At 51.8% G+C, this 24,566-nt stretch overlaps 1 protein-coding gene across 11 annotated transcripts in view; it reads left to right on the plus strand.

The window, feature by feature from the left end:
- The window catches only part of Myt1 (myelin transcription factor 1), a 61,758-nt gene extending 43,839 nt beyond the window's left edge, over positions 1 to 17,919 (plus strand). For 7 of the 11 annotated variants that reach the window (XM_021726451.3, XM_040275492.2, XM_021726449.3 and 4 more), the window contains 10 exons: positions 1,372 to 1,526; positions 2,354 to 2,416; positions 2,529 to 2,597; positions 5,770 to 5,832; positions 6,245 to 6,328; positions 9,586 to 9,807; positions 12,457 to 12,548; positions 13,087 to 13,190; positions 15,718 to 15,861; positions 16,162 to 17,919. In XM_021726451.3, the coding sequence (XP_021582126.2) occupies positions 1,372 to 1,526; positions 2,354 to 2,416; positions 2,529 to 2,597; positions 5,770 to 5,832; positions 6,245 to 6,328; positions 9,586 to 9,807; positions 12,457 to 12,548; positions 13,087 to 13,190; positions 15,718 to 15,861; positions 16,162 to 16,302 (1,137 nt within the window). In that variant the 3' untranslated portion in view covers positions 16,303 to 17,919. Of the gene's footprint in view, positions 1 to 1,371; positions 1,527 to 2,353; positions 2,417 to 2,528; positions 2,598 to 5,769; positions 5,833 to 5,985; positions 6,024 to 6,244; positions 6,329 to 9,585; positions 9,808 to 10,303; positions 12,549 to 13,086; positions 13,191 to 15,717; positions 15,862 to 16,161 lie in introns of those variants that run through there. The other 4 variants (XM_040275489.2, XM_078052264.1, XM_078052263.1 and 1 more) reach the window with 4 other exon arrangements.
- The last annotated feature ends 6,647 nt before the right edge of the window (positions 17,920 to 24,566 follow it).

Below are 24,566 nucleotides of genomic sequence, written 5' to 3' on the forward strand. Positions count from 1 at the left end.
CCCACCACCAGCTCTTATCTGGAGGTCTAGAAGCTTCTGCACTCACATCCTACTCCAGGACTCAACCTCCCATAAGCCCATGGCCTGACTTATCAGCCAGCTGCCTGTTCTGGGCCCTCCTCTGCCCCTTTCTTGGCCTCTGCTCAGGGCTGGTCTCTCCAGGCTGCTTTGGTCCCCCTCTTCTCTTAACACATATTTTTGGGTCACACCTTTACCTCCAGGAATAAGTGACTATCTATAGGGTGACTCTGTTTCAGAGGTCTTAAGTTCCCCGCACTGAAGCCTGTCTCACCAGTGGTGGCCAATCATCTATTCTGCATCATGTGGCCTTGGCTCATCCCCAAACTCTGCCTCTTCCCCCACCCACCTCCTAGGCACAGGTCACCCCCAGAAGTGCCTCCTGAGTCAAGCCCTTCTGTCCCTCCATCTCTGTCCTGGATTCCTGACTCAGACCCTCCTGCCAGCCCTGCCTGAGGTCCCACACTGTCATAGCAGCCCATCCTTTCTGTCCCCAGGTACTCTAGTCCACTTGTATCCATGGAGCTCTGGGAAAATCTCTTCCCCTCTGTTTCTGGGAGCCCTCACATATCCTGAGGCTGGGCATGTTTGCCAAGGAGCTTCTGCCAACTGGCTAGGGCAAATAAGTTTCTTTCCCTGAGCCTGTTCAGTGGAGCAAAGGCAGCACCAGTCTCTTGACCAGGTCTACTGCCAGTTCCCGAGTTGTCTGGCCCCATGGGCACTTTCTTATTGCTGTCTCTCAGGTCTGCAGAAGCAGTGCCTGAACAATTCACTGGGACCTGTGGCAAGTGGGTGCCAGCCCTGGAATTGTGTAGCCGTCCTGCGGGACTTTGGCTGTCCCGACCCTGCTGGAGCCCTGTCCTTACTGGGAGGAGCTGTTCCTTGCCCATCTATGTGTTGGTGAACTGTCTTCCAGAGCCCGTATTTAGCTGGTGACTTGTGAAGAAGCACACTTGGTGGTGGTGGTGGTGGGGTTACCATGTCATAACAAGTGGTCACCAGTGCAGCTTCCTAATTAGGGTCTGCGACATCTGGGCATCATCCTTGCCCGAGGATTGTTTTCCCAGGTGTTCATACTGTGGGGTGACCTGGTGGAGGTGGCCTGAGGACAGGCAGCACAGAATCCTGAATCTTGTTGTCCAGGAGCTCTGGTGTGGGATGGGTCCAGGCCACAAGATGCCCTCTGTGTTTCCTGGGGGAACTGGGCCTTTTCCCTCCTCCAAAAGGCAAGAATTCCAGGAAATGCCTCGTGGACACTGTCTTGAAAGGTCCCTCCCTCTCTCTCACTCACCGGGTTAGGTGCCCGGGCCTCCCCGCCAGCCGTTAAAACATCTCCCTGCTGGTTTTTTGCAGTCAGAGCCAGCAGCACATTCTTTTGCTTCTTCTGAAGCAGATGACCAGGAGGTGTCAGAAGAGAACTTTGAAGAGCGGAAGTACCCAGGAGAAGTCACCCTGACCAACTTCAAGCTGAAGTTTCTCTCTAAGGACATAAAGAAGGAGCTGCTCACGTAAGCTGTCACACCTGCAGTCTGGGAGGAGCAGGCCTGGTCATCACCTACAGCAGCTGGGTTGTCTCAGTTCAGGGCCTCTCCTGCCTGGCTCCACCACCTTCAGCCAGGCAGCCCTCATGGTGACAGACATTTCCTGTTACTGCTGTGCTGGGCATTAATGGGATCCTCTAAAGCAATTAAGAACAAGGAAGAGTCTTTGGCCAGCCTGCAGAGCAGGACAGAGCAGAGCAGGACGGGGTCCAAGGAGTCACGAACAGAAACTCCACAGGAACCCTCGGTGCAACAGAGGCCCAGCCTTCTCTCCACAGCTAGACCCCTGCCTGGGCCCAGAGCACACTGCCTGGTCTCCACCCTCAGCTCTAGCAGCCACTGTTTCACCCCAGACTGCCAACCACCTTCTTCCCCTAGAGGATTGTGGGGGGCTGTGCCTGGCACCTGTGCCAGAGTGACCAGGTCCTCCTCTCCCCACCCAGAGCCCCACTTATGCCCTTCTGCCTTGGGGCTGACCTTCCCTGGGTGCTGGTCCCAGGTTCTTATCCTTAGGGGAGGACATGCTGCTTCAGGGGCTAAAGCGGGAAGGGCCCTGCCTAGGTGTCCAGACATGAGTACACAGCACAGGTGCGAATGCTCAGCACCTGTGCTTCGGAGGCATCTGAACTTCAAGTCCAGCTTTTCCTTCTTGAGTTAAACTGCGTGGGCCAAGCTTCCAGTCTGAGGCGAGGGCTCTCCCCCGGGGGCTGGGGGCCAGGAGAGGCCTGGCCATCCACTGCAGCACCTGCAGTGCACGTCGTGCTGGGTTCTGATGCTCTTTTTCCTTTGTCCAGTTGTCCCACCCCTGGCTGTGACGGCAGTGGCCACATCACTGGGAACTATGCCTCCCACCGCAGGTTCGTCCCCTGCTCCTCTGGCCGGGCCATGGTGCTTTCTGGGGGGTCTTCCTCTTCTCCTTCTCTGCTCCCCCTCTGTGGCTTACCCCGTATCCCATCTCTTCTCTTTCAGCCTCTCTGGTTGCCCTCTTGCTGACAAGAGCCTCAGAAACCTCATGGCTGCCCACTCTGCTGACCTCAAGTATGTTTGCGCTCCCTGACCCCCTGTCTCTTGGGCAGTTCCCTTGCTTTGCTCTTTCCTTCATGAGGCTCCTGCCAAAGTCAGCTCTCTCCAAGATGCCACCTGGGCTGGTCACTGCTCTCCTGGAGTGGGCAGGGGCCATGCCTGAGGAAGGGCTGCTTCTGCCTGGCTGGGGCTGCGCTGCCACCTGTGGCCCTGCTCTGGTATTGCCATGGCTTCTCCCCTGGGCTGGAGCCAGGGCTGACACAGGTTCCTGCACAGTCCTGGCCCCTCCCCAGCCTCTCTGGAGGATCCCACAGGGCTGCCTGGGTCTGCTTTGCCCAGAGCCCTAGAGATCTAGAGAAAGGCCAGAACTGGCTGTGGCTTACAAGTCCTGCCGTGACTAGTGGCTGCAGGCCGTGCTGCTCTTGCTGAGTGAAATGGAATCAATGGCGCAAGAGAGCTCCTTGCTTCCTTCTCCTGCAACCCTCAGCTGCTCTGTTCTGTCCCAGCACCCCCCAGTGTTCCCCCCCCCCCCCCCCCGCTGCTCTTGCCTTCTCTGCTGGCTCCTTTTCTGCTTCTGCACCTCCCTGCTCCTAACACATGGCAGGACAGGCCCCGTGGGCTCCAGCCAGCTGCTTGGGGTGTCCTGCACCCGTGAGGCAGGCACCCAGAGGTTTCAAGGCATCTGTCCTCTTGGGACTGGAGTTGGGAACAGTTGTTTTCTTTGGCTCTCAGGCTTTTGGCTGAGCTGTGACATTATAGACACCATGACCCTGATCTGCAGAGACCTCATCCTGGGCCCCAGGGCTGAGTGGAGGCCTTGGCAGAAGGAGGTGTCACTCTCATTTCTGTAGTTTATGTCCCTGGGACTGGCCCACTCTACTTGGGCTTTATATTAGGAGGCCCTGAATCCAGGTCAAGACTCCCTTGCTTGGTCTTGGGGCCAGAGAGAAGCTGGACGTAGCTTTTGGGATGAGGAGAGCAGGGCTGGTTTAGGGTAGGACTGGAATCCTGGGTCTCCAGCTCCCACCCTGCAGCCTTGTCTCTAGCCCCTGTGGAGGAGAGTGTCCCACTGGGTTCCCTTCTGAGAGTGAACAGCAGGTGGGCACCTTGGTGGGCTTACACATTTACTCATTAACTCTCTGCCCCACCATTTCTGGGCCTGGAAACCCAAAGTGGGAGCACTAAGTTCTGCAGCCTTGGGGATCCCACACCACCCATCTCTTGCCATCTCTCTTATGTTCTGTTTTCCTTTCCAATTCTGCTTTCTTTTCTCATGATGACGGTTTTCATGGTTTTCATAGCCTAAGCTAGTCAATGCTCCCGGCTGATGAAGGAAACTTGCATGATCCTATCAGGAGACAGTTGCTGGGAAGTCAGGGTCCTCCTGAGACTGAGAATCTGTGAACTTTAACACAAAACTTTAGTAGAAATAGCAGCAAAAATTCTCCCTTGTGTGTAATGAGCTGCTCAGCCTCAGCAAGGCATGGGAGAGGGGGCTGATGGGCCCCACGCCCCAGAGCTTCTCTTGGCTCTGGAGGTCTTTCTGGGGTGCCATCACCTGTTTCTCTCTGACCACAGTGTGGCCTGGTGATTGTGGGTGGTGGTGGCGGGGTCCTCCCTGCCTCTGTTCCCTGGTGCACTCTTTATCCTCCTGAGTGGGTGTTGCTCTGGCAAGATTGGGGAAGATGAGTCTTTTGGTGGCTTCCCTCTCAACACATGCAAAGACTCTTATGAGGATTTTTCCCCATAAGAGAAGCCCACAGGCACTTGTTCCCCTTTCTGTGTGACTGTGTGCCCAGGAGTTGTGTGTGAGGGGTCCAGGGGGAGCCACACATCTGCAGGGCCTGGGAGGCTCTGCACAGGGCAAGGTCACTCCTAGAGCCCTCAGATGGGGTCACAGTATGTGCTACCCACACAGAACATGTCCATCAGGCATGGATTCTTTTGCCCAGACAAGGCAACTGGAGACAAGTGGTGGGAGGGGTGGTGGGGGCTCCAGTTCCTGCGACTGACCCTGTACAGCTCATAGGAGCATATTTAGGACAACTGCCCTTCTGATGCTGTGAACACTGTCTTCTCCTGGACACAACTCTTGGGAGAAGCCATTGTATCAGACCTCAGCAAGAAGTGCAGGGATGCCATGGGTCGAGTACCTGCTTCCTGTGGGAGTCATGGGCCCAGTTGAGACTCACCAGGACCAGTGGGTGTGTCTACACCTCACCACTGGTGCCACTCATCTCTGCCTAAAAGCCTGGGTCTGCCACCCTGGCCACCAAGTGACCACCACCATGAGTGTACACCTGAGGTCTGCCAGATGCTTCTCTGGTGCAGAGTGCCAGGAACAGCACTCACCTGGCCTGCAGGCCAGCACCCTCACAAGGGGTGAATTGCAGAGCAGATCCAAAGGGGAGATAGGCCCACCTGCTGAGTCAGCCCTCCTCCCCATCCTAACACCTGCCAGGGCTAACATTTTATTTTGGTTGTCGTTTGGGAGAAAATAAGAACGTTCATGCTTATAATACCACCTTATATGATGTGTTCATCAAACATTTTGGGGTGTATAAAGTTGGACTTCTGTGTTTTGTGTCTTCCCTTCTTACCCTGTGGTAGTAGCCAACACAAAGTCACTGGTTACGTGAATTCTACACACACTGCACCGGGATCAGTCCTGCAGCAGCCACAAGGCAGGTGCTCAGGGAGCACCCATTGGTTTCCTCAGCCCCAGTGCATTCTCCCTGAGAGCAAGGCCACAGTGCAGCTGGGAGGACAGAGCTGTCTCAGGAGCAAGGTGTGCCCTTTGAGCCCTTGTGTTTGAAGTCAGGGCTCAGGTGCACTCTGGATGCTTCTAGTCTAGATTAGAGCCAGATAAATGGCCAGCTGGAGTCCATCTTTGCTTTTGATTACAGTGGCCCCCACATCTCACCTTGGTGCCTGGTGTACAGCTGGGCCCCTTGGGCTTCTCTCCTCAGCCTTCCAGATCACCCCCACCCCTGCTCCTGGGCAAATGGGAGAAATGCTAAGGCCTCGAGATGACCCTGTGGATGCCCATTGCGGGCAGAAGCGGCTGGGTGTGTTGCTGTTCAAGGAGGGGGCCCTGGGCTGGGAAGGCAATCTGCTTCCTCAAGGGCCAGGCCTAGAGAGGTGAACACCATCACAGGCTCCATGCTCATCTCACTTTCCCCTTCAGGTGCCCCACACCGGGCTGTGACGGCTCTGGCCATATAACAGGGAACTACGCTTCACATCGGAGGTAAGTTAGGGGCCTGCAGCAGGGTGGGGTATGTGTGGGGTCTCTGTCCTAGACAAATTTGTAAAGTTTAGAATAAGGCACTCTTAATGTTGCTACTAATCAGAGCTCTTTTCCGTCTGCCTGAATTATTGGTACATCTGGAACCTGATCAAGTGGCCCCTTGCAGTGTGAGATAAAGACAAAGGGTCAAGGTTAGAGGCTCATGAGGATTCTTCCCATTCCTGACTCTATTGCCCTGTGCAAAGGCTCTGTGTCCGTGGACTATGCTCCAAATGACTGATTGACTGATCTGCCCTGGCTTCTTTCTGCCCTGCGGGGTCCCAGAGCTCGAGGGGATGGGATGGGATGGGGTGGATGGCAAGGGAGCTGCTGTTCTGGGACTGAGCTGGCATTTCTCCTCTTTTAAAACCAGCTTGTCAGGCTGCCCACGTGCCAAGAAGAGTGGACTTAAGGTGACACCCACCAAGGATGACAAGGAGGACCCTGAGCTGATGAAGTATGTTTGGCCCTCCACTGCTGTGCAGAGTGGAGGTTTTCCTATGTATCATGATTCTAAAACCAGACTCATTCTAGATTTCCCTTTCATTGTAACTGATATTCAAACCGATTGATGGCAATCTTCTTTTTATGAAGTGCTCAAACCCAGTGCATCAATGCCTGGGTATTGTAGTGAGGGCACGTGTGTGACAGTCCCTCTCTGGGCTCAGCTCAGGTTGGAGGTATTTAATGGGGCAGGCTGAGTGTCCTATGGCCTCAGGCTGGCCACAGGTGTGCATGGGCCTTGCAATCTGCACAACTTTTCTCTGGTAGGAAAAGTCAGGTGCAGATTCAGGAGAGGAGGATGGTTAGGGGGCCATCAAGTCTTTGAATCCTGTGTGTCCACCAACCTGCTCACCTGTGCAAAGCCAGGAGTGGGAAAGTCTGGGAGTGTTGAAAGTGGGACTCAGACCCTCCTGTGGGGAGGAAAGAAGACATCCTTAACCTTAGATGACCCAGGTCCCTGAGGTAGGAAGGCTGCCTGCTCACTGGGCAGAGCGGGGCTCACCTGTTTCGGGGGGTCTGGCATCATTGCAGGCTTGTTCTCTCTGTAGGGAACTAGTCCCCTGCACTGTCTACTTGCAGGCGGAGGCCAGGCTGTGCTTCAGGCTCCAACAGGGGGACTCACTGGCCAACCTGCCAAAGTGGGCCATGGGTCCCCTCCAGGATAACAGTGGAATGGCTCTGGCTACCTGGTTGATGCGAGTCTTGGGGTTGGTTGGTTGGGGCAGGTCCTAAGGGCTCACAGGAAGCAACCTGCCCAGGTTGTGTCACTTGCTGGGCCACACACAGCCATGCATCTCACAGAGGGGCACCTGGACCTGAGGTTCCAGTACTCCTCTTCAGAGCTTGCCCCAGCTATTCCTGAACATTTACTTAGCCACAGAGAAGGGGCCTAAAGCAGTGTCATATCCTTCAGAAGGGGATGCCCCCACCAGCTGCTTGGTCTAGTAAGATGTAGTTACTCCATTATTACAGTAAATAGCCATATTGATAGTGTGAAATGCGTGGTTGTTAGAATCATAAGTCTGGCATGATAAATGCTTGGGTGGAGAAAAGTACTCCTCCCGAGAGTCCAAGAGCTGCCCGTGACCCTACAAACACATTGCTTTTATATATTCAGCAAAGACCCTGCTGGCAGGGGTATCACAAATGAGTTGTGCTGCATTTGCAAATGATTAAAATCAAGATCAGCATTTTTCAAATTAACTGGGAAAAATGATCTTCCTCCTTCTAATGTGCTATCAACTTTGCTTTTTAAAAAGCAAGAGTTCTGCAGCCAAGCCAAGTGGAGCTTGTGACCTTTAGAAACTGTCCAGCATTTGCAGGATGGACGGAGTTCCTAATAGTTCCACAGCATGTCCATTTTATAGGGCCTCCCCTTAGCCATAAACCTTAACCATATTTATAATTAACCACCATCTTTTAGTAAATGCAGACCAAAGCAGAAACTTTAATGGATGCACCATGTCCTGCTGAGAGAAAGGATTTTGTTAGCAGGCATGAGCCGTGGTTTTGCAAGGCTGTGGAGGAAGAGCTCCAATTTATGTTTGCCTGTTGGAAGATAAGTCTTGTCAGCACTTTGTGGTGAACCCCGGTTGCCACCACTTTATAACTGGTCAAGAAGTTGACAACTGTTCCAGTGTGGGGGTCAGGACCTGCTCTCTCTGTCCACCTGGAGGAGGTCTGTGCCACCAGCCACACTGCATCTGACTTGTGAAATGTTCCTCTGGTCCCTGCTCTCTTGGCTCCATTTCTCATGTCACCACATGCAGTTTCTGGGCCCCACCATCTACTCCAAGAAACCAACTCACCTGAGAAGCATGGAAACCCTGTGGCTCAGTGCCCCATGTATTTCTCTATACAAAGTCACATGATGTCTCTGAAGATTTGATACCAGATTTTAAGAGAAAGAAATCACGCCTGAAATAACCCTCATGAATGCCATTCTAGGGAGAGTTAGAGTTTTGCAACAAAGTGGTTAGAAAGAATCCAGACTGAACTGCATGGAGCAACTGAAACACCACCTTCATTTGGTCCCTGGATCTTGGGAGACTAGGTACTTGTCAGTTGCCTCCTCTTGGCCCAAGCCCTCAACCTGTCTTGGCCAGGCCAGGCCAGGCATCCTCAGGCCCTATGGCTGGGAGGCATCCAGGTTTGAGGGGCTGAACATTAAATGTTAACCCCCACCAAAGCCCTCCTGGGAGCCCTGGGCAGAGTCCCTGCTCTAGACTAGAAGCTGAGATGTCCTTTCACCGGCCCAGTGGACATCCTACGCTGTCTTACACTGGGCGGCCAGATGAGTGAGAAGGGGAGGAGAGGCAAGAGATGGGCAGTGTGGACAGAAGAGGAAGAAGAACCCTAGAAAAGATGGCTGGAAGTTGTCTACATGGGTGGCCTTTGAGATGAGGCCACAGTGTGGGTCAAGGCCCTGGAACTGCCCTCCCTACCAGCACTGGGAGGCTGTGACCTCCTCCTGCTCCCACAGCAGGGGCCTCTGCTGATAGCCCTCTGTCCTCCTGAGGGGGTCCTGCCTCCTGACTTCTCTGTGCCCCAAGACCACTATAAAACAGGGCAGTGATGCCTCTTGGGGCTGTACCCCTTTTCAGGTATTCCCACCCACAGTGAGTGAGTGACAGACCATCAGGATGAACTTTGTGGGTGGGAGAAAACTGAGAACTGTCAGGCTGAGAATCTGGTCTGGGTCAGGTGTTGGTTTCTGGGTGACTGGTTCCCTAAATCTCCCTGGTCCATATCCCTCCCTGAGGTGTGAGGACAGACACTCAGACAGGGTCCCACAAGTTGTGCCTGGGGCATTTTCCATTCTGTACTTATATAATTTACATAAAGGTTTCTGCTCCTCTCCTTGAACATCTGGAGCAAAGGAAAAGCCACTCTTGGGCAGCCACAGGCAAGACGATTATGGGATATCTAGGCTTGTGTTTCCGGGACAACCATGGATGCCATGCCTGGTCTCAGTGATGGCAGGCCCCTGCTGCCCCTGGCTGTCCTCCTGATTTGCAGCCAAGCAGGGGCTCTGAGGCCAAGAGAGAGGGGGAAGGCAGGCCATGTGGCCTTCGAATCTTACCTGGAAGGCCAGGCTCTTCCCTAGGCTCCAGGACTCTGCGATCCTCCTGCCTCACTTAGGAGCTGGTGGGTCTCCAAGTTCCCCCTACACCAGTGCCTCTGTGGTCACCTCAGCCTTTTTATGTCCAGGTGCCCGGTTCCAGGCTGTGTGGGGCTTGGTCACATCAGTGGCAAATATGCCTCTCACAGAAGTGCATCTGGCTGCCCTCTGGCCGCCCGGAGGCAGAAAGAGGGCTCCCTCAATGGCTCATCCTTCTCCTGGAAGGCGCTGAAGAACGAGGGGCCAACTTGCCCCACCCCAGGCTGTGATGGCTCTGGCCATGCCAACGGGAGCTTCCTCACCCACCGGAGGTAACTGTCCCACACACTCTGCCTCTATGTCAGCAATCAGGAACTCTGGTGTTGGGTCGGGACAAGGCTCCTGGGGGGAAGGAGAAAGGCTCAATGGGGCCAGTAGCTCCCAGAGGAAGAAGTGAGGCCATATGGGAAGCTGCCCAGGGGAAGCCCACGAAGGCTCTGTTGGTGCCGATGGTATTTATGTTGCTCTCCACTTGTGTCTGCTCTGGTAGCTGCTCTCCAGGCCCCGAGGGAGTCTCTCTAGGCTGGAGTCACACTTATTCAGGCCATGTCTGAGAAAATTGTCTTTTAGGCTGTCAACTTTCAGGAAAAAATGTCTCCTGTCCTGCCCCCTTCACTGGGGCCCCTTATCCGAACTTTGAGCAGAGACCCTGCTTTTCAGGTATCTGGAGACTAGACCCCTTCTTGCTTGGGCCGTGGGCCTGGGTAGTGCTCTTGGTTCTCACCTTGTTCCATCGTCTTTCCTTCCTGTTTGTGCTGGCGGTCACAGTGGTGGCTGAGGAGCATGGGGTCAGTGACTAGTCCTGTTAGAAGTCCCTTTCCCTGCCCTTCCACTTCCTTCTTCTCCCCTCCACTTCCCTTCCTTCTCTCCTTCCTTCCTTCCTCCTTCTGCAAGGTTGATTAATGTATTCATCCAACAAAAGCATTTCCTGAGAGCCCATCTTGCTCCAAGGCCTGGTGATAGAGCAGAGGCTGAAGGCCAGCCAGCTCTTTCCCTTTCAGAGTTTTGGGCAGGATGAGTGGGGAAACAGACGGAGTAGACAGAGGAGCAAGTTACCTCAGATGAAGCGTGGTAGTCAGGGTTCTGGGGAAAACATCAGAGAAGGTGGGAAAGAGGTCTCTGAGAGCGATCCAGGAACTCACTCCAGCTGACTGAAGGTCAGACCCTTGGCATGGCTGGAGCTGGGGAGGACCTGCCTGTTGGAAGAAGAGACAGAAAGTCCTAAGCTAGGATCTCTCCAGACTGCCTCTGTGAGTGCGGTGACCTGGTCAGGGGCAGAGCAGAGATCAGGTCTCACTTGGGCATCTGGGATGGCCAAAGGCCACAGGCCACAAGGGAGAGTCCAAGAAGGCCCCAGAGGAGGCTGCTGGGCTGGTGTACAGAGGGCTTCCTGAGCACTTCCTCAGCCTTCACTCTTGATGTGGATGGTTATTGGACTCAGGCCAGAGAGCCAACTCTGGAGTCCTAACAGAGTAGGTCTAGCTACTCACCTGGAAGAAAACAAACAAAAGTCATGGTGAGAAGTAGGAAATGAGTGGAATCAGTGTAGTTATGTTGCAAAGAATGAGAACTGCCTTCAGGGATACTGACATGAACTTCAGGTGTGAACAGGAAGAACTGGGCCAGGGGCTAAAGTTGTGAATGATCAAGGAGTCTCCATCAAGCTGTGATCTGGTTCCAGACAGCTTCAGCTCTGGGGAGGCCTCATTCTTAGTCATTGCTTGAGGGCAATTTGACTCCTATTGTGAGATGATCGATCCAGAGATGACTGATCCTGCTTAGGGGGGCTGTCGGTCATAGGGCAATCTGACTGCAAACTTCTGCTTGGTAAAAAGCAGAATGTTGAAAAAAAAAAAGCTGGTCATTGAGCCAAACAACAAGGCACACGCCTGTAATCTCAGGGGCTCTGGAGGCTGAGGCAGGAGGATCACAAGTTCAAAGCCAGCCTTAGCAACTTAGAGAGGCAACTTAGTGAGACCCCATCTCTAAATAAAGTATAAAAAGGGCAAAGGATGTAGCTCAGTGGTTAAAGTGCCCCTGAGTTCAATCCTCTGTACAAAAAAAAAAAAAAGCTGGTCATTGACAATGTATTTTAAATACCTTAGTTATTCTTATCTTGGGGTTCTCAGTCTTGAAGGAGGATGAGAGTAATGGGTTAAATAAATTAGGGATAATCAACCTTAAGTTACCAGTTTTTCGACGAACACTCAGATTAACATGCTAGGTGTAGAACTGAGCAGGAATCCAAACCAAAGTTTAAGGTAATAAAGGAGATATAGATAAAAAATTAAGAGAGCTGCCAAGCTCCGTCCTGCTTTTTACTGCTCCCTGGGCATTTGCAGGCATAAGTAAAGGATCTGTTTTCCAACACAAACAGCCTACGTCCGTGTTGTAGATGGGTCACTGCGTGAACCTGAAATCAGGCCTGATGACCCACAATTCTTATGAATCAAGAAGTCATCAGTGTCATGGAACCACACCTTGGAGGCTCTTTTGGGTAGTCAGCTGCAAGGGTTCCTCTGGGAAGTCAGACTTGAAAGGTGCCAGCAAGTAGGTCTTGTGGCCCTCAGGCCCCAGAGGAAGCAGTGCCTGGGAGCAGTTATGCCCCGAGTCACACTACTCATGGGTCAGCTGTTACTGTGCCAGATAGGCTGTGCTCAGAGAAGACTCATCCTGGCCCCTGCCTTGCCTGGCTGTTACCTCTGACTCCCCAGGAGGGCAGGAAGCTGATGTGGAGCAGTTCTGCCAGAGAGAACCTCAGGGTCATCTGAGTGAGATGGAGCTTGTCTAAGACCATTCACTGTGTATGACTCTGGATTGACTCAAGAATTGTGTCCCTGGGCTGGTCATGGTGTGTGACCTGGGCTATTTCTTGGTGTGTGACCCTGGGATGGTCACTAATGAATGACATCTGCTTCCAGTTTGTCTGGCTGTCCCAGAGCAACCTTTGCTGGAAAGAAGGGAAAACTCTCAGGGGACGAGGTTCTCAGCCCCAAATTCAAGACCAGTGATGGTAAGGATGCCCTTTGGAGCTATCCCTGGGGAGGGAGTAGGGAGGCCAACCTCTCCAGGAATGAGTCGTGGTAGATACAGTACAGTCCTGAGCTGCCAGGCCTGCCCATGCTTCTCAAGTTCTTAATGCCCATGTCTGGATTCCCTTGGCCTTCATTTGAGTGGTCATGCCTGCTCTGACCTGGGGCTTTGGTGATCACTGGCATCAGAGAGCCCTCTTCAGCACCAGAAGCTATGTCCATGGGGTTGTGGATGTGGAAAGAGACTCATTTCTGAATACTCCTCCCCTTTTGTCTCAGTGGTTAGAACCTGCAAATAGACTCAGGCCTTCCCACCAGGGCCCAGGGCAGTAGGCAGAACAACTGTCATCTCATTGCCAAGACAGGTTTCCAAGAGGGGAATGTGGGATCCCAGCCCAAGAGAGAGGAGCTTAAGGGCCCTGTGAGGACCTCTGCTCCACCTGTGCAGCAGGCCCCTTGCACCCTACTTGCCGTCTGGGCCTGAGGTCAGGCTACATTTGAGGTTTCTTTTTGGGATAGTGCTGGAGAATGACGAGGAGATCAAGCAGCTGAACCAGGAGATCCGAGACCTGAACGAGTCCAACTCGGAGATGGAAGCTGCCATGGTACAGCTACAGTCCCAGGTGGGTGCTGTTGCTCCTGCCTGTCTCTGCCCTTCCACAGTTCATCCTGGAGATGACATAGTGTCCATCAATGCTGTCTGAGCTGAGCTGATTGAGAGCCTATGCCTGGCATGCAGGGAGACTTAGTGTGGGCTGGCTGGCTGCCCACCCACTACCTGGCAGTGCTGGTACTGTTCACTCCTGGGGCCTTGGGTCCCACTGGTGCTAGTCATCCTACTGGATCAGTCTCAGGGTGCGAGTGGTCCTTCAGCATTAGCACTTCATGAGGGATATTGCCCTGTTGGAGTTTCTGGCCTCATTAGTCCTGGCAGCCCTTGAGCGTGGTGCTTGGCCTGAACTGAAGCCAGACTCCCCAGCACAGTCCCCCATCGATAGAGTGGCCTCTACACCTCCACCTTTTCATTCCTGTTTCTTTCTCAGTGGGATGGGGTTCAGAGTGGGTCCTGCTCTGTTTGGTGGTGGTTCAAGGATTCACTGCTCTGAGTCATGCTTGGCTTACAGGGTTCCCCCTAGTGAGCACTGGTGATCGGGAGAAAGCAGGGAAGGCCTTATTTTGAAAACAAGAACATACCTCACCCTGGGGCTGCTGATGGGGTCACAGCAGAGCTGGTGGCATGGGAGGAGTGTCCCATAGTGGCTGGGGGTACAAAGGGACAAGAAGGTGACCATTCCCCTACAGGGAATGTAGGAGGAACTCCTTCAAGGCAGAAGGAATAATGAGAAGATGGGAAGATGGCAAGGCCCCTTCTTATAGGCAGCCCCTTTCTGACATGGTCCAGCCCCAGGTGTCTTGGTGCTCAGCTCATTTCTCTGCTGGCTCTGGAGCCCGTATAAAAACAGCATCAGCCATGGAGCTCAGAAAGGATTTTCACTGTGTCCTGCCCCTGCCAATGCTGAGCCCTCCAGTTCATAGGCAGTGACAATGGGGTGACAGGGTCCTTGGCTGGGCCTTTCCTGTCCCCTAGTGGCAGTGTCCTTGAGGCAGTAACTCTTACTTCTCATTATTTGTCAAGCCCACCTTTTCTTTTCTTTTTAGAGTTATACTTAGTAGCTGGGTTCATTTTGAGAAACTCAAACATTCATGAAAATTGATTTCTGCCTCTTTTCCCCTGCTGCCCCCCTCCTCTCTCCCATTCTCCTTCCTCTACTAGATTTCCTTTTGCTTGTCTGTTAATTTGTAATTGATTGCTTCTTTATGTTATCCTATCCTTTCCTCCCCTTTATTTTGCTCTAGCTTCCACATATGAGAGAAAATGTTCCACCGCTGAGTTTCTGAGTTGGGCTAATTTCACTTAGCATGCTATTCTCCATTTCCATCCCTTTACTGGAAAATGCTAGGATTACATCCTTTTTTAATGGCAAGTAGAACTCCACTGTATACATATTCCACAATTTCTTAATGCATCCATCTGTTGATATGCATCTGGCTTGATTCTATGATTTAGCTATTGTGAATTGTGCTATTATAAACATTGATGTGGCTGTATTGCTGTAGTATGCAAATTTTAGATCTTTTGGGAAAACACCAAGGAGAGGGATAGCTGGGTCTTGTGGTAGTTCCATCCACAGTATTTCTAGGACTCTCCATACTTCTTTCTAGAGGGCAAAACCTACCTTTTAAGAGCCAGACCTATAGTAGTTCCTGCCTGTAGTCCCAGCTACTCAGGAGGCTGAGGTGGAAGGATCTCATGAGTCTACCGGTTTGAGACCAGCTTGGGCAACATAGTGAGACCCCATATAAAAACAAAACAAACCTGTTTGTTTCAAAGACAAGTTGTTGCATTTCACTAGCCTTATTTTGGAAGGTGTTTGCCGCCCCTTTGAAGGAAATTGGTGGATTGTGCTCACCGTAGAATGCGAAGGAAAGGCGCCTTCCCCCTTCCCCAGTCCTTTAAAGCCACACTTGTCACCAGTGATGGACTCGCTGGGTCCTACCTGCAGTCTCCCACAGGGACCTTCCTATCCCTGCTTAAGATGATCCTCACGGGAGCTAAGCCTCTTCTCTGGGGCTCCATGGAGATATCCAGACAGGCTTGGGCTGTCCCTTGATATCAGAGACCTGGGGGCCCTGTGCAGGCTCATGGCTGAGGTATAGCAAGCAAGGAAGGGGCCACCCTTGTGCTTGACCTGCAGAAGACTTGCTTGGGAGACCTGTGGAGGCAGTTGGTTGGTCTTTTGGTGAGGGGAATACCCAGAGGCATCCTGATACCCCTGGGGTGGGTGCAGGCATTCACAACTTGGAGACAGGACTGGGAAGCTTGGTGAAGTGAGACACATGGCTGGTGTGGCTAAGATGAGCACAGGGTGCTTCTGTCCTGTGTCCTTTCCCATCCTTAGCACAGAACCATGGCCACACATAGCTCCTGGCCACACACAGCCCCCATCAATGCCTGACCTCCCTGAGCACAGGCTGTTTATGGAGGGCTCTGCCTCTTGTGCCCAGGGGCAGGGCCAGCAATTCCCTAGAGGTAGGGCCCCATGGGGAAGCAGGTGCCTACTTCTCCCCCACCCCTGGGCTCGTCCTCAGATCTCCTCCATGGAGAAGAACTTGAAGAGCATTGAGGAGGAGAACAAGCTCATCGAGGAGCAGAATGAAGCCCTGTTTCTGGAGCTGTCCGGCCTGAGCCAGGCTCTCATCCAAAGTCTCGCCAACATCCGCCTTCCCCACCTGGTATGCAACTCTGCTTCACTGCTGGGCCTTCAGGGGAGGGCGGCTGGCCCCTCACCCCTCTGCTTCTGGGTCCTGCTCAGTTGTCAGCTGCTGAGTTCTCACTTTCCTGAGCAGCCTGTGAATCTGGGGCAGGAGGGTCTGAGGCAGAGGGTCTTGTCACTGGGGTCGCTGCAAACAGAAACCCTGGTGGGCTTTCTAGGATGGGGTAGCCACCAGCGTTGCCTCTGGTCATATGAGACTGATTTCTGCTACATGGGGCCCACTGTGTAGATGGACTTGCTAACCTAGTTCTTTCTCTAGGAGCCAATATGTGAACAGAATTTTGACGCCTATGTGAGCACCCTCACCGACATGTACTCCAATCAGGACTGCTACCAGAATCCTGAGAACAAGGGCCTCCTGGAGAGCATCAAGCAGGCCGTGAGGGGCATCCAGGTCTAGGCCATGATGCTTGGAGGAGCACCCCGCCCTGGCTCCTGTGTTTACCTCCCTTACCCTGCCCCTCGAAGTGGGGTCCCTAACTCACAGTGACTTCTCGTTGGCAGCCTGGGTGCAGCCTTGGGCGGGTTCATCCAAAGGGGTGCCTGGAAATCCTGTCTCTGGGGCCGAGGCCTCCCCATGCAAGTGCCTGGGGAAGCTGGAGAGTTACAAAGTGATTTATTTTTGTTTTCTGAAAGAAATCTGAAGAGCAGCTCAAAGACTCCAGTGGAAGCTCATGGACAAGGTTCTCAGGGAAGTTTTGGAGTTTGCAACCACAGTATTCTTTGTCTGTAGAGACTGGGAGGGTAGTGTGGGCTCCGTGGGCCAGTGTCTCAGCCCAGAGGACATGGCTGGAGCTGTGTGTCTGTTCTCAGTGAGGGCCCTTGTGGCAAGTGTGTTTTCTGTTTTCATTTAGTTCAGCTTTGTGTTAAGGGTGGAGCAGAACTCTGTGCCAGAGGTAAAGTTAGGAGTAGGCCTTCCAGATGAAAATCCAGACAGTAGACAGCATAGCAGCCCAGTCAGCTCATGGGGTTCAAGCTGGGAGGCCCCTGGAAAGCAGCCCGGCTTCTGCATCTCCACCCAGGCCCCTGGCTTATCACTGCCACGTCATCTGGTCATGGCTGGCTGGCCTTGATCTCTATGTGAGGTGGCCAAGGTGGGCACAGTGTCTGTGAGGTCAGGGGTAAATTCCTAGTGGGAGACCACCAAGGTTTCACTTCTTTTTAGATCCATTCAAGATGTGAAAAAAGGTGAATTTTAATTTAATGTGTTAAGAACACAATGTTCCGACTGTGTAAATAGAGCCAAGTCCCTTGTGACAGCAATTCTGAATTAGTATTTAAAGTAGAGAAGCTGCAGCTCCTGGAAGACGTTGGAGGTAGTTAGCTTATTCTGTAAATTATTTAATTTTGTCCAGATGTAAGTATTTATATTCACATCTTCTTATGTTAATGTTTGCTATTTATTTAACATTTTATTTATTAATTTTGTAATATTTTCAACTAGACCCTGCACTAAGGCACCCTAAGAGTGGAATAAGCGAAATCAAAGCAAAAGTGGCTACTTGACTATAAGATAGGCCACGAAAACCAGGATACAACTCCTAGTCATAATTTTGATGCAACCAAGTTATTTTTTATATATTTTGTTATTTATTCTTTTAATATGGAATTTTTAAGAAGTATTTTGTAACTGAGGAATTTTGATAGTTTGGGGATTTCCTCCTTTTGGCCCAGTGGAGAGAAACATGCTTTGGTTTCCTTTTTCCTTTTGGGTTCCTTCGTTCAGGCACGACGGCGGCAAGTGGGATTCTGTATTTATTATTATTTAAGTAGCGCAGACGTGTGTGCCCTGGCGTATGTCTCGTGTTGCGTTTGTGGCGGTTCTTACGGCTGAGTCATGTTGCTGTGGAGGAGTACTGGTGGCAGTCAGGCCCCAGTGGTGGCTGGGACTCCCGGGCCAGCTGCGGGGCCCCTGGCTGCTCTGGTACTGTGACCCTCCTTCCTCAGGAAACATGTTAGACCCACAGTACTCCATGGTGCGCCTGGAGGGTGATTTCCTAATAAAAGTCTGACTGTGCGTGGTGCCATGGTCTGTGGGGTGCCCTGGCTTTACCTCCTGGGGTGCTGTGGGTGGTCAGGATGGGCGGGCTCTTCCATCTCTGGTCTCCTGGACAAAGCAACCTGGGCCCCGCCCCCACCAGCTCAGCCAATGTCTGCTAGAGCTGCCTTTCCCCAGGTGTGGTCACAGAAGGTCTGAGTCACTGTGCCTTGTCCCTCCTTATGTGACCATGCAAATACAAATCTGACTTCTTCCCAGGGGTTTCCTCTTAGGTGTGTGTGTGGGAAAAATGTCCCTGTTGGGGTTTTAGACTGAGGTTATGGAATTGGTGTTGCCATTCCTTCCTTGCACGACATAAGCAGGAGTGAATTCAGATGCTCTGGCAGAAGGCAGAGCTGGGAAAGGAGGTGGGAGAGGAAGAGACGCTCTCTGATGAATTCCTCGGAGTGCCTGCGTCTAGCCATAACTGAAGAGAGCCACTTTGCCAGCTATATGAGGCAACGGATTCCTTCACACTTTTCCCTTTAAGCTAACGTGCTTTGGCTTTTTGGTCTTGTAGTGGAAGCTCTTCATTGTTACACTATGTCAGGTGGAGCTCTGGCCTCCCCTGATGAGATTTAGATTTGAGGCTTCTAGTCACTTTCAGCCTGGATTGAAATGTCAAACTGTCAATGCATTTTTGATTTCCTGGACGCAGTCCCAGAGCTCTTCTACGCAAAGGACCCTCCTTCACTGACAATTCTCAGAAAATCCAGGCTGCTTTCTTGCTGCATTTATTTGTACAGGAACCAAGACACCTGGAGGGCAACCGCTGTGTCCAGAGGGGCCAGAGTAGGTGCCAGTACACTAATGGGACATGTAGAACCTGCACAGCCATAAGAAGACCTCCTGAGTATCCCTTTGCTGCTGTCCCTCTGGGGGCAGGGACAGAGGCTGGGGTTCTATCACTTCGTGGCAGTGCAGCAGATGTTGGGTTTGGGCCAGGAGTGGGCAAGGCCAATTCAGAAGTGTCCTGCTCCAGTCTAAGGTGGTCATTCTAAAGCCAATCAGAGTTGGCCGGAGGTGGGGGCCATGCTGACCCTTGCTAGGGTAGAGAGTGGTGGGGGTTCTCAGGACCCCTTGTTGTACCTGGTGGAGGTGAGGAGCAGAGCCAGTGGGGCTGGCGGCCCTCTCCCCACCCAGCATGTGGTCTCCACTCCTTTCACTTTTGAAGGTCTGCAGGCCTTGCCTTGTCCTTGCTCTTCAACACTGCGGGTCAGGGGAAATGCCCCTCAGACCAGAGCCTCTTCCTAATGACACTCAGCACAGACGTAAAACTTGTAAAGCCTTCCAGACAATTCCAAAGAGCAGCAGTGTTGAGACCCTCTGATGCATGTGAGAACAGTTGGCCAGCTCATCATTAGTGAGCTCAGCGTCTGACAACAGGCTCATCTGCCCCTGATCTCTGTGGAATTCCTGGAGACCATGCACAACATGGGTGGGAAAGAGGTCCTGGAGGTTGGCATCACTGCCTCAGGTGGGTGCCTGGGTAGTGGCCATGGAGAGCTTTGGAAGTGGGGACAGAGTGCAGGGGCCACATCCCAGCAGACATCTCTGTTCATAAGAGGGGACTGACTGGTGGGCAACTGAGGAAAGAGCAGCACCCAGTCATGGATGGGTTACAAACTGGGTCCTGGCCTGACCCTAGCAAGGGCTCCTGTTGGGAAGAATATAGGTCTGCCCACAGTAGCTGGCCAGGCCCAAAGCTGGTCATGATGGGATCCCCTCAGCAGGTGGGTGCCACAGACTGCAGTAGGCATGAGGTTTCCTGCAGCCCTCCCCGAGGAGGTCTCTGAAGGTCTCTGAGGGAAATAATGTTTTGGATGTGGCTATTGATGTAGAATAGAGGAAATTCCTGGAGAAGGAATGCCGTGTACAAGGAACACTGAGTATAGGACCCTTGATCCTTAAAGAAACTCAAGGAGGCCACTTTGACCCTATATGAACTTGAGGTTTTCTAAACTCTGCTCTCCCAACTCCAGGATTAGGGAGGTACTGGAGTCTAGGTTTGGGGTCCCAAATCCTTAACATCTTTCAGATAAAGGTACTATCCTTCTTGGAAGCTCTTGTGTGGCCATATGGCCTTCAGCTGGGTGAGGACTGGGAGCTGATGGAGTTGGTGCCTTGCTTGGCGGGGGGGCATACTGAGAATACCCAGTGGCTGTTGTGGTCCCTGGGGCACAGAGTTGGGAAAGGTAGTCTTGGGGATGGCGTGGGGTTCTCTGCACAGCAGGTATCGGCCCCAGGGAGGGTTAAAGAAGGTCAGACTGAGGGTTGGGGCAGGCCCTGAGGAACACTCAGGGATGGCTGTATGGTGCAGAAATCAGGTAAGAGGAGATGTTGTGGTATTTAGAATGTCCCCCAAAGGCTCATGTGCTGAAAGCTTGGTATCCCAGTACAGCAGTGTTCAGATTGAGGGGGTGCTTAGGGAGGTGGTTGGATCATGAGGACTCCAATCTCATTAGTGGATTATTAGTCAACTGATAAGTTTATAGTTGAATGAATTATTAGCAGGAGGGGCTAGTTGGAGGAAGTAGGTTGCTGGGGGCATGTCCTGTAATTGATGTGTCTTGTCCCCTCATCTCTGCTTCAGGGGAACCCTGTGCTAAATTAGGCATACTTTTATCTGTTTCTTTCACAACCTGTCAAAGTATTTTCCTTGTCTTTAATTCTGTCATAGCTCTCTCTGTAGAGGTTGTCAAAATAGCAGAAGACAAATCTGGCGGTGCCGAGTACTAAAAACACATGGAGCCCATCTGAGACTTGCCTGCAGAGCTGTGAAGACCAAGGTTGCTCACCAGTTCCACCCATGAACCCCAGGACCACTGCTGGGGACCCTTGACCATAGGATAATCTGAGACTCAAACCTAGAGGGACTCAGTAATAGCTGCTCCAGCTCCCCTGCCACACACAGAAGCCCTAACCTGCTCCACTGTGATCAGGTACAGGATAGAAACAAGGCCAGACTGATTCTGAGCCTTTTAAAAATGTACAGCCTCCTTCTACCCCTCAGCCACACATGATGCAGGCAGTATGACTGTTCCCATTATACAGACAGGAAAACTGAGGCCCAGAGAGACCCAATGAGCTGCTCCAGGTCACACAGAGTATTGGCTATGCAACCAGGATTTGCCTGCTGGCCCCAGGTGCTGCATGATGATGCCCCCAGGGCCTGTCTCTGCAGGAGGAAGAGTTCTAGGCCAGTTGTATCCCCATGAGCATTAATGGGGGGGATGTCTGATGGGCCAGAGAAGAAGGAGCTGCCATAGTCCCCGTGCCAGCGGGAGAGCCCAGGTGCAGTGGAGAGTCCCAGAGCTCATGCCTGGCTTGCCCCTGCCTGAGGAGAACTGGTAAGTATCTGGGCACCATTCGGGTGCCTGGAGGAAAGAGCAATTGATGTCACTGCCTGCTGGGTTGCCCTGAATGTTCCTCAGGGCAAGTGGAGCTGGCTGGAGACATGGAAGATGCCTTGAAGTGGAGGCAGATTCTCTGGCTCATCTGGAGAATGATATATTTGGTGAGAAGACTACCAGAGAGCAGGGAGGGGAAATGGGCACGAGGATTGTCAGGGAATTCTCTGGACCTGAGGGAAGCAAGGGCCAGCCCTCCTGGTGTCAAGGCAGGGGCAAAGAAGCTGATATGAAGGAGGAGGCTGCAGAACCTGTGGGGCTGACCAAGGACCAGGGCAGAGTGGAGGAGTGAGGGGTGAGTGGGGCTTGGTTGCTATCTGACATTCTGTGAGAGGTGAAATACTGGAGAGTGGGCAGCGGGTGGTTTTGTTGACTTGCTTCTGGCTTTTTGTTAGCCCAAGATTCCTGAGACCAGAGTCTCATCACACTAACCCTGGGCCCCAGCATCCAGAGCAGGATCTGCCCTTGCAGTGGACATACATAGTGTAGAGTGAATGGAGGGAGGGAGGGGAGGGTGGTCCAGGGCCAGCCTTGAGTCACTGGGGATGTCTGGGTGGACAGGACAAGGAGTGGGCCTCCATAATGTGTCTCTCCACTCAGCCTCTGTCCCTGGGCTGCCTGGGGGAGTCAACTTGGAGCTGGCAGCTGTGTGCCTCTCCCAATCACATAAGACCAGGTCACTCACCACTTCTGACCCTCAGAGGCTGCCCTCAGATCTGTTTCCTCTTTTCTGTACCTCTCATCAGCTAATCAGCAGCTCTCAGCTGAGGTCCACTCTGACCACAGCTGCCACCCTCAGCCTCCCTGCACACACAAGTCTGGTGCCACCTGCCTGGAGCCCAGGGAGTGGATTTGTCTGTTGTGGCTGTCCTCTCCCACTGAGGTCAGGTCCACCTCCAGCTGTAGGCAGTGGTTTCTGGCATGGCTCTACATTTCCAAGGTTACCTCCTCTTGAACTTCCCTCTTAGAATTCACAAGAGACAGTGCAGAGTGGGCAGTGGAAGAAGGGCTGGTGCAGGGGGAGGGGAGGGACCCTAGCTTCCTGTCTGGGACAGCAGTGCCATTGAGGCCCTGGTTCCTACCTCTCAAGACACACCACTCCTCAAGGCATCTCCACTACAGAGTCCTGTGGACAGCCTTGAGCCTGGTCTGACACTATTGCTATCTTTTCTTTCTTTCTTTTCTTTTTTTTTTTTTTTTTTTTTGCAGTGTTGGAGATGGAACCCAAGGCCTCACACACTCTAGGCACGCACTCTACCACTGAACTATGACCCAGCCTGATACTACTACTTTGTAAGGACTGTGTACCAACAGGGTCATCAGAGATAGACAAGTGGCTTAAAATTGGTCTTCATAGGCCAGGTGTGGTGGTGCATGCCTGTAATCCCAGCAATTTGGGAGGCTGAGACAAGAGGGCTGCAAGTTCAAAGCCAGCCTCAGCAAAAAGTGAGGCACTAAGCAACTCAATAAAATTCAAAAAAATAGAGCTGAGGATGTGGCTTAGTTGTTGAGTGCCCCTGAATTCAACCCCCAGTATCCCCTTCATATAAAAAAAAGTTGGTCCTCGCAGAGCTCTTTCCAGGGTCTGTGTATTGCCTTCTATTAAAGTGGTTCAAGATGATCAAGATGAGAAAATATTAAGAGCTCCTTCCCAACCATTCTGCATGTGAACATGCTGAGTCCACTGGTATTTTTCCCATCAGCATTGCTTGTTGTAACTGTGGTATGTATAGCAGAGAAGCCTTGATGCCTGTCTGAAGACTGTTCATTTCATTCTCTGGCCACAAAAGGATTAAAATGGGGAAGAACTACTTTCTTCCTTTTAAAATGATCTCATTTGTCTCCTCCTCTCAACACAGTAACTAGGCAGTGGTGACACCTTGTGGCAAATTCTGCATCTTGTCATTCCTGTGGCTTCAGCCTTGCCCAGTTCTAAGCCCTTCCTTAGGATTCTACTGCCCCCATACTCTGAGGCACTGGCAAAACAGCACTGTTTGATGTCTGTGGGCAAGTATTTCAGAGGACAAGAACACTTGAGACCTCAAGCAAAAAGCATCAAGAGGAGATGTCAGAAGAGTAGGGCAGGGAAGAGGCTGAGGCTACGGAGTGGTTGGCCCAGGGACACCTGTCCTTGTGAGGCACTACTTCCCTGCAGAAGGGAATAAGGAGGACTTTGGGGGAAAGCTGCTGGCATGTCATTTGTGGGGCTTTTTATTCTCCCTTCCTGCAGTCAGTCCTGACGTGGCCTCCCTTGACCATCAGATCCTAAGCAGACATGACCAGGGCAGCTGCTGCTTTTTGTCTGGATTGGGAGCTCCTCCTTAAGAACAGGTGCAGTCTATGACTCTCAGAGGATAAGAAACATTTTGGCATTATTGTAGCTGCAGAAGTAACACTTTCCCATCATAAAACCACCAGCACACAGAGGTGAATAGAGAAGTGGAGTCCTCAGGACTGAGGTGCACTAAGAAAGCAATCTTAAATATTTACCCATACTTCATTCTTTTGCACTGATCTATATTTCCTCCAGGTTCCATTGGCTTTCTGCCAAAAAAACTCTTTTTAAAATTTCATGTTGTACCTTTCTGTTGCTAAATTCTTTCAGCATTTTGGGTGTATGGAAAAAAAAATTTTAGCTTTTAAAAAATAATAAACTTTATTTTACTTATTTATTTTTGGTACTAGGAATTGAACCCAGGACCACTTAACCACTGAGCCTATCTCCAGTCCTTTTTTTATGTTTATTTTTTAAAATTTTAAGACAAAGCCTGACTAAGTTGCTAAGGCTGGCTTTTTGAACTTGCAATCCTCCTGTTTCAGCCTCCTGAGCTGCTGGGATCATAGGCATGTACCATCACATATTACAATAAACTTTATTTTTGAGAACAGTTTTAGATTTACGAAAACAAGCAGATAGTAGAGATTCTCTCTCTCTCTCTTCTGCCCATAGCTTCTCTTGTTAACATCTTGCATTGGTGTTACACATTGTTACAACTGAAATACCAATACATTACTATTAACTACAGTCTGCAGTTTATATTAGGGGTGCCTCCTGGTGTTGAGCTTGCTGTGAATTTTGACAGGTGTATAATGACAGGCATCTATTATTACATGGATAATACAGAATTCTTTCACTGTCCTAAAAATCTTCCATGCTCCACCTGTTCATTCTCTCTGTCCTGGTTCCTGGTAATCACTGACCATTCTACTTATTCA

The sequence above is a fragment of the Ictidomys tridecemlineatus genome, chromosome 5 (genome assembly GCF_052094955.1).
Source record: "Ictidomys tridecemlineatus isolate mIctTri1 chromosome 5, mIctTri1.hap1, whole genome shotgun sequence".
Classification (NCBI taxonomy): domain Eukaryota; kingdom Metazoa; phylum Chordata; class Mammalia; order Rodentia; family Sciuridae; genus Ictidomys; species Ictidomys tridecemlineatus.